The 12,256-nt window shown below is 41.3% G+C and overlaps 1 protein-coding gene across 8 annotated transcripts in view; it reads left to right on the forward strand.

The window, feature by feature from the left end:
* Window positions 1-12,256, forward strand: part of KLHDC4 (kelch domain containing 4) — an 86,779-nt gene that overhangs the window by 54,960 nt on the left and 19,563 nt on the right. For all 8 annotated transcript variants that reach the window (XM_051974806.1, XM_051974807.1, XM_051974808.1 and 5 more), the window contains 2 exons: window positions 3,980-4,072; window positions 4,925-5,084. In XM_051974806.1, the coding sequence (XP_051830766.1) occupies window positions 3,980-4,072; window positions 4,925-5,084 (253 nt within the window). The remainder of the gene's footprint in view (window positions 1-3,979; window positions 4,073-4,924; window positions 5,085-12,256) is intronic.

The following is a 12,256-nucleotide window of genomic DNA, read 5'->3' on the forward strand; positions in this document are numbered from 1 at the left end:
GAAGCACTAGAACTTCAGCATTATACATCTTACCAGAAGTTTGAATGAAATCCTTAAGATTTCAAGGAAAAATAATCTCACTTGTCCAAGATTATATTTCTTTCATAAGATCTTACGGGAAAAATAATATGATATTCCAGAAAGCAAATAAAATAATCTTTGAACCTCAAAATATTATCCTACAAGTCTGAGTATCCAGAAGTCTTTCATTGAAAAAAAGATGATCTCTTAGCCAAAGGGAGAATAATTTAACATAATCATTTTGTAGCATCAAGACATTTGGATTGGAAATTCATCAAGCAAAGTAAACTTATGAAAGACATCCATATAGCAAGAAAGGATGAAGTAATAAACTTTTTTTTTTCCTTGAGGCAATGGGGGTTACATGACTTGCTCAGGGTCACACAGCTAGGAAGTATTAAATGTCTGAGGCTAGATTTGAACTCAGGTCCTCCTGACTTAAGGGCTGGTGCTCTATCCACTGTGCCACCTCACTACCCCTAAACTCATTCTTTATATACCTCCATGGCAGGCTTCTTTTATAAAAAGCTACAACTAATTTCAGTGTAATTATATATAAATATATTTAATTTTGTATTATCAATAATAAAAATCTTGTTATTTCAATTTTTTCTAATTTTTTCCTGTATTTTAAAAAATGCATTAAAAAGCTTTATCCATCGACTGAATTCTCACTACACAAGCAAATAATTAAATCCTTTTCTGGGCCTTAACTAAGCTGTTTTCCCCCCCTCACAATTCTCATCTTGCATGTGAATCATTGAAAGAACAAAGCACTTTCAGGATTTACTTCAAAAAGAAGTTGGTAAGAAAGAGTTGAATATAGAATCAATATTTCTTGGCTCAGAACACATAGTCTAACATTTGTTAATTAACATTGTTGGATCAAGACTTTTCAAATGAGGCAAAATACTTGAGCACCAATTGTATTCTTGTGAGCCATGGCCTTCCCTAGGCAAGAGAGACTCCAGAGAGAAAGGGTAAGCTGGTTCTTAGTATGTCTCCTACTTCCTAACTTGGGCAAGAGAATTTATTAACGTCTTTATTAACATTTTTTTAATCTCTTGTTTTGCTTGAGAATGAGGTTAAGGAGAGGGAAAGGGAGAAGCAGAAGTTTAGTATTTGGGGACAAGACCTTTAGGGAAACAAATCAAAATAAAGTTCTTTCTGGGAGCTTAAAATACATTTTTTTGGAGGGTAGAAAGTGCTTTGAGGCCTTGGCCATAATAGATTACATCTGAGTAGAAGGGATACTTAAAAGGACTCTGTTCCCTGGACAGGGGATATATATCTCTTTATCATGTCCCATGCCTTATTTGGTCAAGACTAGTGGGTAAGGAGGATTCTGGGTCTCCAGGAGCTGACATCCATCAAGGAACTGTGGCCCACCTAGTAGGTTTGGGTAATAAATGGAATAGTGTAAATTAAGTCTGGTGCTTTTGATTCTTAATCCAGAACTGTTTCTGACTCCTCATACTCCTTTTTTCATGAATTAATATTTCTTGAAATAGAACTTCACAAAAGAAATTCCTTTAGACAAAGAGATGAGGAAGGATACCAATGAATAATCACTCTCTTAGCTGAGCTATATCCAAGAGTAAAACACAAGGCATTTTTCCTCTAAGAATTTTCTTACATGAATATCATAATTTTTTTTAATGTGCAAAAGTCATTCCTTGTAGATGATATCCTAGAGTAACCTAAATGGGAAAAGGCCTAAGAAAAGGAATAAATTAAATTTGCATTTCTTAGAAAAGGGTACTCCAGATGAATGTTAGTTGAACTAAGAGATGGATTGATTAGGGGGAACAGAATTGGAAGAATTCTTTGGAGGTAAAGGATAAAAAAGAGACAATAGTAATAATCAAAACACATAGAAGGAGGTGGGAGGGGATGAATTTTAACAAGAGAGCAGATCAATATAAGCAAAACAAACAAGAATGAGTAAATTTAATAAAATAAAATAAAAGCCAATTAAAGTAGGATTTATTGGGAAAAGTACTAAATTGCAAAATAAATATTAACAGAATGCTGCGGAACTAGACAAGAAACACTAAACCATAAAGACACACAAAAAATTGAAATGTGGGGTTGGAACAAAATGTATTGTACTTCGTGTGATTTTTAAAAGTGGGATTAAAAATCACGCTTTTGAATAAAGCAATAGTAGGAAGTTAGTAATGTCAAAAAAAGATAAACAAGGAAGCTACATTATGCCTAAAGATGACAAGTGAGATATTAAATATGTTCAACAAATCAGATCTGTGCACTTCTGACACATGCTGGTAATGTGAACCTGAGCATAGTATTAAATAACACATAAATAACATCTAAATATTTATTGGAAAAGCTCGGGAGAATGCAAAAAAGAAAGAGCAAGATTACATTTATAGATGATCTTAATACTTGTCTTTCAAAATAGATAAATCAGAGAGAAAGACCATGAAGAAAAGAATTAAAAGTTCTCGACAAATTTAAAGGAAAATTAAATTTGAAAGACACAATGTTTCAATGTAAATATTAAATAATACCTGTATTTTTCAACAGCGCCCAGAGCTTTTAAAAAAGTGTATTGATAACTTTTGTTTTATAACATAATCATTTCCTGATGTATAGCTTTCTCTTCCCTTTCCCATAGAACCCTCCCTCACAACAAAGAATTAAATAAAACTAACAGGAATAAACATTTATTAAGCACTTATTGTGTATCTGGCACTGTGCTGAGCAGGTGACACAAATATAAGCAAAAAAGAAAGACAGTTCCTGCCCTTTATGAACTTAAATACAGGTAGAAAAAGACAGCATATAAAGGGAAGTTGGGAAGTGTTGAGGATTTGGGGGAACGTGGTATCCAAGCCAGAAAATCAGGAAATTGGCCAGTCTGGGCTCCTGCTTAAAATAGAAGCGCTCCCCTTCTTTCTCTGGAGAAATTCACCAGTGGGAGAAGGGGGACCCCCAATAGCCCAGGTAGGTAGTCCAAAACAAAGAAGGCTGCATCCCAGAACTTAGGTCATGCTCTGCTCCTGTCCAGTTCTGCCTCTTCCTCCCCCTTCTCCAAAGTCCTATTACTGTTTTCTAGGACTGACACCAGCTATTGTCCCTCAGTGTGAGTTTATCTGTTTTTTTGTGGTGCATTCATTCTCATTTTTTTAAAAAGCCCTTTCTATTGCTTTGCCACACATTGTTCAGTCATTTCACAGTCCATGAAGCACCATTTATTTCCAGTTTTTTGAGGACAAAAAAATATTTTCATGATATTGAGTTAGGGAGATGTAAAAGATATGTGAATATGCAATAAAGTTTCTAAGGAACTTTAAATTCATAGTTCCATAGATTTAGAATTGGAAGGGACTTTAGAGTCCATCAAGGCTGGCCTCCCTCATTTTACAGATGAGGAAGCTGGGCCTGAGAAAAGTTAAATAACTTGCTCAGGATTGTGCTTCTTTAAATGTTTAAGGCAATCTTGGTCTTCAAGTCAAAGACTCCAAGGTCCTTGGAGATCTTCCTGTGACTCTAGGCTCAACTCCCTATCCATGATACCATTCCTGTAAAGTACTAATAATATCCCCGTTTTACAAATAAGAAAGCTGAGACTCAGAAAGGCTGGAACTATCTACAGTTGTTCTTTCTTTGCAGAAACTGAGAATCTTAAAAGGGTGGCCTAGAGTAAGGGTCTGTAAACGTAGGTCTTGGATCATCTCTGGCTCTTTCTGACTCCGGGCTTAGCATTCTATCCACTGCATCATCTGGCTCCCCAAGTGACTTGTTCTAGGTCACACAGCCAATATGTATCAGAAATAACAGCTTTCTTGTCATTGTGTCATGTTAGAGCTCAAAGAATTTCAGAGAAAATGGGGAAATGATATAAAAATAAGATACCCATACAGTAATTTATATTAAAAATTTGACAGTCAAAAATTCCTAAATGAGCTCACCCTTTCTGATCATTGCATTTTAGGGCAACAGGGGGGCCTTCAGGCCGGAGTGGACATCGAATGGTACCTTGGAAGAGACAATTAATCATCTTTGGGGGATTCCATGAGAGTACAAGGTTGGTATTAATGATTGAGGATTAATTCTATATAAATATACTGTTTTCTCCTGTTTTCATTAACCCAATTGCCTCCTTCTCCCACCCCCCCAACAAATTAATAAATGAAAGGAAAATATAATTGGATCCTCACAAACCCTGGAAGGTAAATGTCGTTATTTCATTATCCCCATTTCACAATTAAGGAAACTGAGGGAAATATAGGTTACATCACTCATAATTAAGGTCAAATTTTAATTCAGTCTTCCTGATAGCAGGTCCAATAGTCTATCCATCCATTGTAGTACCTATCATGTCCATAAATACACCTTTGTCATTAAATGTACCTTTGTCAAATTGACCAGTTTTTCCAGGTGTAGACTTTTAACCTTAGCTTTGTGAGAGCTTGTCCAGAGGCTTGGCTCCTAAGGGAAAGCCAGTGGTGGCTTCTTTGGGTTAGCCTGACAGTCAGACTTGGCTTTATTGATAGAGCAAGGAGTGCCGTTATCACCTAGCTGGAATTAGCTTCTTTCTGGCTTAGACTGTTAACATATGTGACTTCTTTGAAGCACTCTGCTTGTACTGATCTAATGTAGTTAGTGGTGAGTTACTGTTCGGAAAACCATGTGAGAAATAACAGGTTGTTTTCAGGAAAAGCAGAGTGATTTAATGGCCTTTGATGCATTGATGCAGTTCCTCACCAGAGTCACTTATAGTGTCTTAGATATCCAAGAACACACAAGCAACTATAAAGTTGTCGGCTTGACTCTATCCCTAAGACTGTCCCTAAGTTTGTTTTACAGGTGGTTATTTTTCTAGTATTTCTTGTGACTAGTCACGGCTTCTTGATGTTGTTTCCTTTGTTTTAACCAGGGATTACATCTATTACAATGACGTCTATGCCTTTAGCCTGGACACGTACACATGGAGCAAGCTCTCTCCTTCAGGGACAGGTCCCACGCCAAGATCTGGCTGTCAGATGTCCGTCTCCCCCGAGGGCGCCATCATCATCTACGGCGGCTACTCCAAACAGGTAGGAGCCAGACCACTGTTTTCAGTGTCTCCGTCGTGAGGAAAGGCCTCCTGGAGGACTTGGCCATTAGCTCTTATTTAAGGATTTCTCGCTTCCCCCGAGATCAGTACTGGAAACAGGCAAAAAAAAGACTCTACAGCGGGATGAGTTTTTGAAGAAAAGGTTAGGAGAGGTTAGGGGGCTGTAACCCAGCATGTGGCGTAAGCCAGGTCCTCTTCTGCCAGAGGCCTGCTCTGTCTGTGATCTCCTCGTTCTTCCCTCCAGCAGTGAAGTAGGGGCTGATATTCTTGGGGCCTTCTTATTTCTGAAGATCAGCCTCTGTGCTGTTAATAGATCCTAGGAGCTGGTGACATCAAATAATTATTTCTAGTAAGGAGATATAATGTCTTAGGGGCCTGGGACATTTGGATCTGAAACCCTGGGTGCTTTGAGGCAGCTCCTAGTGCAGTGGACAGGGCTCTGCTAGACTCGGCGGCAGGAAGATGTGAATTCAGATCTTGCTCCGGACTGATGGGTTCTCTGACCCTGTTTTCTCCTCTGCAGAATGAGATGGGGATTGCACCTCCCTCCTGGGTTTATCATGAGAATAAATTTGAAAAACACTTGCAAAGCTCAAAGAGCTGTGATTATGATTATCATTAAGAATATGATCTGCTTTTCTTAAGTTATCCAGTCTTCTGTCTTTGAAGGCTTTTTAATTGAAGGGCAGCCATTCTCTGTGTGGCATTGTCAGGGTTGGATGGGGTGGAAGTAAACTTCCCAAAGCCCCCAGAGACCTTTAATTGTAGGGACTTGTTGCATATAATCCTAAAATCATAAAACCTCCCAAGGTGAAAGGGACCTCTGAACTTAATCCATCCCACACCTGAACATGCATCCCTCTCTGCATCCTCAGGGTTGGGATTGGTCCAGCCTACATCTGAAAGCCACCAGGGGTGGGGAGTCCATGCCCTTTTTTAATAATTCTCCTTGTGAGGAAGCTTTTGCTGGCATTACATTGAAATCTTCCTGGCCCTTGCTCTTCTAGGAACGAGCAGAACAAGGTTAATTTCTTTTCTCCAGGGCAATCTTGATAGTACTTGAAGACAGATGATGTGCTCCTGAATCTCTTCTGCTCTACCCCCTTCCCTCCCCAAGTCCTTAAACTGTTGGTGCCTGTGACCCCTTATATCATTTCTCTCCCCTTGCTCTCCTCCCCTCCTCCCAGATGTGTGCTGACTTGTCAGGCTCCTCCCTAGAATGGGGAGACCACCCCTGCTTACAGCCCCTTCACCAGGACTGAGAGTGATGGACCTCTCCACTCCCATGTTGTGGGTACCACACACTGCTTAATACAGATGAAAATGCAGGGTCCTGGGTGAGAACTGTGGTGGAAAGCAGAGTTATTATTTTGGATGTGATTTAATACATTTGTCTCTTTTGCAAAGATAAACTGGGCATTAAAGGTGTGTTTTTTATTGCTACCCTTCTCCTGGCCTGGCCCACTCTCCTTTCTTCTGCCATCTATGGAAGTTCTTAATCTGGAGGATTCTACAGACCAGATTTTTGAGGGAACTATCCATTAATTTGGATGAGGAAAAAAAAATTCACTGATCTCTAGTTTCCTTTGTGTGCTATGCATTTTAATTTAGGGATTTACAACATGATTTTGAGAAGAAGTCCATTTAATTCACCAGACTGTCAAAGGGCTGCCTAAGAATTCCAGAAGAAAGGGCCTTTTTTGTGTTTTCTGGGTATTGGTATAGAGAAGGAAACTGCCAATTGCTTTTTCTCTATCCTTCTCCCTCCTTTCCTCTTTCCCTCTCCCTTTTCTCACCCCCAGGTGTGTGTGTGTATGTGGTATGTGTAAGCACAGGGTACAACAAGAAAGCACAGAGAAGCTAATCATGTCACACCAGCATATGTCTCTTTATCTTTGGTCTGATCCAGGAGTTTTTCTTGTCCTTGTCCCTCTTACTGCTCCTTCTAGTTCCTTTATAAACACATCTGGGACTGGGATGTTAGGGTCCAGCTGTGAGAGTTCTACTATTCTTGATGGGGGGAAAGAAAACAAAAAGTTTATTAGAATGACTTCTGTTTTCCTTCTAATTACAGTTCTTCTGTTTTTATCCTTAATTGCCCTTGGGACAATAACTTTGTTCACTTACTTACATATATTGACATCCTTTAAATCTTTATAATTTTTATACTTCGTTGCTTATTTTTTGCTTTGGGAGATGATATGCCTGGACTTGTCCACCATTCTTCTTTGTAAGATTTTACAAGTAAATTCAATTCAAAAACATATAATTTGATGTTGCCTTTGGCCACTTTCTTAGTTTATATCCTTCACAAGCCTGAAAACTTGTTAGTCAGTTTGTTGCCTTTTATGGGAGCCATTGATCTTCTTGTGTACATTGCAGGATTAAGTTAGGATGGAGTCGGTGGCTACATCATGTTCATCGTCCATTTCCCATTTCTTACTTTTCATTTATTTGTTTAAATTGATTAAATTCAGGGTTAAATTGTATCAGCTGCAAACTGCAATTTTTTCTCAGTCTTCTTGCTTTTCATGAAATCTGTGGTCTGTATATAGCCAGCTGACTCTGCCACATCCATAATAGAACTTTTTCCTGTAAAAATATTTGTCCTGTTTCTTGCTGCTCACTGAATATCACATCTATCCGTTCTTTTCTTGAAGAGAATCTTCGGTATAATCTACAGCTCTCATCCTTTCTCCTAAACCAGGTCTTTTCCTATTCATTTGGCCTTTTCCTCATCTTTCTCCACCTTTGCATTGAAGTCACCAATGTCATAGTGCAGAAGGATTAAATTTAGAGGATCTCATTCAAGTTCTTTGGTACATAGCTGCAGTTGCTTTCATGGTGGCCTTATTGCAAATATACATCATCACTGCAATATGTGATGACCAGACAGCTTGTAAAAAAGGTTTCTTTTCACTTTTAAGCATATTATAAACCCCCTTGCCAGGTCCTTTTTTTTGTACCTGTCCAGATCTGTGAGCTAGCCCCCTGAGATACAGTGTTCTTTCTTCTGAACTTTAGCCAGCAAACCAGGACTGAGATAGCTCAGTCCTTCTAGTTAAGTTCGTGGGATGGTCACTGTATAATCTCACACAGAGAATGTCAGTATTCAAGTATTCAGATGAAAATTCATTAGCATTCTAAAAACGATGTTTTATATACTCCATCTCAGATTGCTTGCCATCTTGGGGAGGGAAGAGAGGGGCTGCTAGGAAATGAACATGCTAGCGCCCCATGGTGATGTGTCCTAAACATCAGAGAGAAGAACAGTGGATTGTGCAGAGGAAGGAGAGATTGTCATGAGCAACATTGTCTGTCACAGAAGGTGGAAGTGGAACCTGGCCCTTAAAGTAGCAGGGATCCCCAGGAAGGAGGCATCCCAGGAAGGGCAAATAGGATGGACAGAGGTGAGGAGACAGAAATGCCTCCAGGATGTTCCAGAAGTACAGAGTGGCTGATGCTGCCTTGAGATGTTGTTGTTGTTTTTTGCTGAGGCAATCAGGGTTAAGTGACTTGCCTGGGGGTCACACAGCTTGGAAGTGTTAAGTGTCTGAGACCAGATTTGAACCCAGGTTCTCCTGACTTTAACCTTGAGATGTTGTACTACATCTTGATCCATCTAAAGGCAATGTTCCAGATGGTGAGTGATCCTTTTTTCCCTTTGGGAAAAGCATTAGCTCTGCACATAGACCTATTTGACATTTGTAGATAATTATAATCTTGAATCAATGAGGATAAATATGTAGCAAAATATATGCCAATTCTGCATGTGATTTATGTAGTTAAGGCAAGAGGCGTCAGAGTAATGGAGCTCAGAAAGTCATTGGAGACCTTTGTGGCTGCCAGACTTATTTCCTTTGCCTCGCTTTGTGCTAGGCGGCCCCAGTGTCCCTGTCTCCCTGCTGGCATCGTGTCTTCGGCAGTGTTAGACAGACGGCCCCGAGGCTGGGGGCAGTGCGGGCCGGGCAGCCGTAGAGATGTGTCCCTTCAGCCCCGCAGCAGCAGAGAATTGGGAGTGAGGGGAAACGCATCTGCTCGTGGCTGCACATTTCTTTAAACGATACAGTGTCCTGCATCTTGCCTCCCTCCCATGACCGTCGCCCTTATTCTGCCCTTATTCTGCCAGAGCAGCTGGTTAGTGCAATGGATGGAGTGCAGCTCCTGGAATCAGAGAGAGCTGAGTTCCGATTCCACCTCAGACACTTTCTAGCTGTATAACTAACCCTAAGCAGATCATTTATTTAACTGCTGTTACGTACATACATATGTATGCTATGAATGATGGTGTCTGAGGGTCAGAGGACATTCTTTATGGAAAGTGTTTTATAAACGTGAAAGCACCATATAAATACCAGCTATTATTATTGTTAGCTGCTACTTCCCTCAGAGATTGGAGAGCAGTCAGAACTGCAGAGCTGATGTGAGTCTGTGGGTAGGGAGAGCAGCTGAGGTCCCTTTGTGACAGTTTGTAGCTCGGTAGGATCTGGGCCTTTTTTGGGTTGGTTTATCAGAGACTAAATTTTCTCTAGAGAGTTTCAAACTCATCTCATTTTCTAGGGCCAATTTGCCATTGGATTTGCCAATGGCTTAAAGCTAATAAACCCTTTCTGGATATTTTAGCACAGAATAAAAAAGATATTTTTTATTTGGATTTTGATTTGGAATTTGATTAGAAACTATTGCAAAATGTACTGTATATGATGACTTGTAATACTAGGTCCAGAGGTCCATTTTTCAGTACAGTAACTCTCTTCCAGGCCCTTTAGCATCCCGGGACACCGACCTCCTTGCCGCTTCTGTCCCCTAACTGTGGTGCGTAGCCATCCCCCCCTTCCCTTCTGCCTCCTGGCTTCCCTGACTTCCTTCAGAACTCAGCCCACATCCCTCTTCTGCAGAAGGCCTTTCCCTGTCTCCTTGGCTGATATTGCCTTCTGCTTTCTCGGGCTGCGCTGCACGCGTACATATCGTGTACATGTTGTCTTTCCCTTACCCTGAGCTCCATCGGGCTGGGCTCATGTTTTTGCCTGCCTTTGTGTTCCCAGCTCTTAACATCCAGTGCCTTGAGGAAGCAATAATCGATGTTTTTTTGATAGTTGCATTGATTGCACTTCTGCCTCTTGCTTTTCCACTTCAACTTCTGCCTCTGGCTTTGGGGCTCTTTCTCCATCCTGTATCCATTATGATGGCGAACAGAACAGATAAACATGGGGGGAGCCGCTACAACTGTTCCACCCTCTGAAATGTGGCTGTGTTCCACAGATCCACACTGGGCTGTCCGACACTAAACCATCATTTCAGTTTTGCTGTAGGTTCAGCAGTTAAGTCAAAAAACAGGAAGAGGGAACTGGTCTCCCCGAAGCCTGCAAGCTGACTGCTGTGCAGCCAATTGAGAACAGAGGGCTGGACAGGGTGTCGAGGAAACTGCCAAAACAAGCAGGACCCTCCTCCCTCTCCCCACCACCCCCAGCCATGAGGCTCACAGGGGGCCGACAGCCCCATACACTCTTACACGATCTGTTTCTGACTCAGAGCACATCCTTGCACTCTCAGCTGCCAGTGGAAAGACTCCTGTTCTGTAACTGACTTTATCTTTCCTAGATCCCAGAAAATGGAGACTTTCTTTCAGGGCCCAGTCTTTAGACACTGGGCACAAAAGTGTTCCGGCCAGTGCTATAGCTCTTGGCCCTTCCACATCTTCTCATCTTGTGTGATTTTTATCCATGTCCTCCCTTAGAGCTCTCCAGTTCCTAACAGGCTTTCTTCTTGGCTTTTTACTATCAGGTGAATAGCCCACCTACTGCTCACACTGATCCTCCTCTGCCCCCTCCTCTACATGATTCCAGCTCACTGCCTTTTTGTATCCCGTCTCCAGGGTCGTCCCTTGTTCTCCCCTTTCTTGAAGGTGTCTTCCTTGTTTTCCTTGAACTTGCCTTTAAGAGAGGACGTTAATAATTCCTAGATGAAATGAGGAGAGAAGCTCTTTTATTACACCCTTTTTGGACGAAATAATATCGCTTCGAGTTTAAGAGTTTCTGATAGGAAATGGAACTCTGTCAAGTGGTCATGTCCTAAGAAGAGGATTTTATTGACAAGAGCGAGGCACAGGGGGTGACTGGAAGGGCTAGCAGGGACTGGATTCCTCCCTGTGGGAGTCTGGTATTGCCATCCATTAAGATGAAAATTAGTTGAGACTGTCAGATTGAATATTTCTTCACTTTATCAAAATGGGCACCGAGTAGAGATTGTACTTTTGCAACAAAGAATGAGAACTGGCTGGCTTATGTGGTTATTTTAGCTGAAAAGATTATAGAAATTAACAGAACACATGAAAAATAAATTTGCGTTGGGAATGCTTCCCACTTGAATAGCTGGGAAGAGATGGTAGGCTTGGCAATATAATCTACAAATGCTTATTTTGTGCCAGTCTGACACATTCCTGTGGTGCAACATTCTGTGACATGTACACTCTGGTTGGATAAATGAGGTTACCTGTTCAGCGTTTTCTGATCTCAGTGCAAGTTTTCCCTTGGTCCTCTCCCCCCTATCTTTTTAAAAGATGGAACCGCAGCAGCTGCATCCTAGCTATGGAAAGTAACGAGGGCTTAGTATTGCTAGGCAACCCGTGCAGTGAGCCTGACTAGACCACTAAATGAAGCTGGGGAGATGTCAGGAGACTAATTGCCTTGTACCTCACCAGGAGAAATCATCTAGGACTCATAGCCACGCAGCATGGATGGAGCAGGGGTGAGGTTTGGGATACAAAGTAGGAGGATCCCATCCTGGGACGTTCCGGTCTCTTCCCTCATGACAGCAGCATGTTCATGGGAACACCCAGTACACACACATGCACACACACAGCCATGTCCCGCTTTACACTGGAGCTTCCAAGGCACCTGGGAAATCCTGTAGACGGGAACTTCTGTGTGGAGAAACAGATACCTTGGAGTGAGTAGTGACTTAGCAAAGACCATATAGGGATCAGGATGCAGGGTCCACATTGGAACCCAGCTCCAGATCCATTGTTCAAAAGAAGGCAGTGAAATGTAAATGTTAGACCATACCGCTCTGCCATAAGGCAACTCAGTCTGCATAGAGAATATAAAAATGAAATAGTTACTCTTGGAAATACAAAACAGTAAAGAAGAAGAA

The sequence above is a fragment of the Antechinus flavipes genome, chromosome 2 (assembly GCF_016432865.1).
Source record: "Antechinus flavipes isolate AdamAnt ecotype Samford, QLD, Australia chromosome 2, AdamAnt_v2, whole genome shotgun sequence".
NCBI classification, from domain to species: Eukaryota; Metazoa; Chordata; class Mammalia; order Dasyuromorphia; family Dasyuridae; genus Antechinus; species Antechinus flavipes.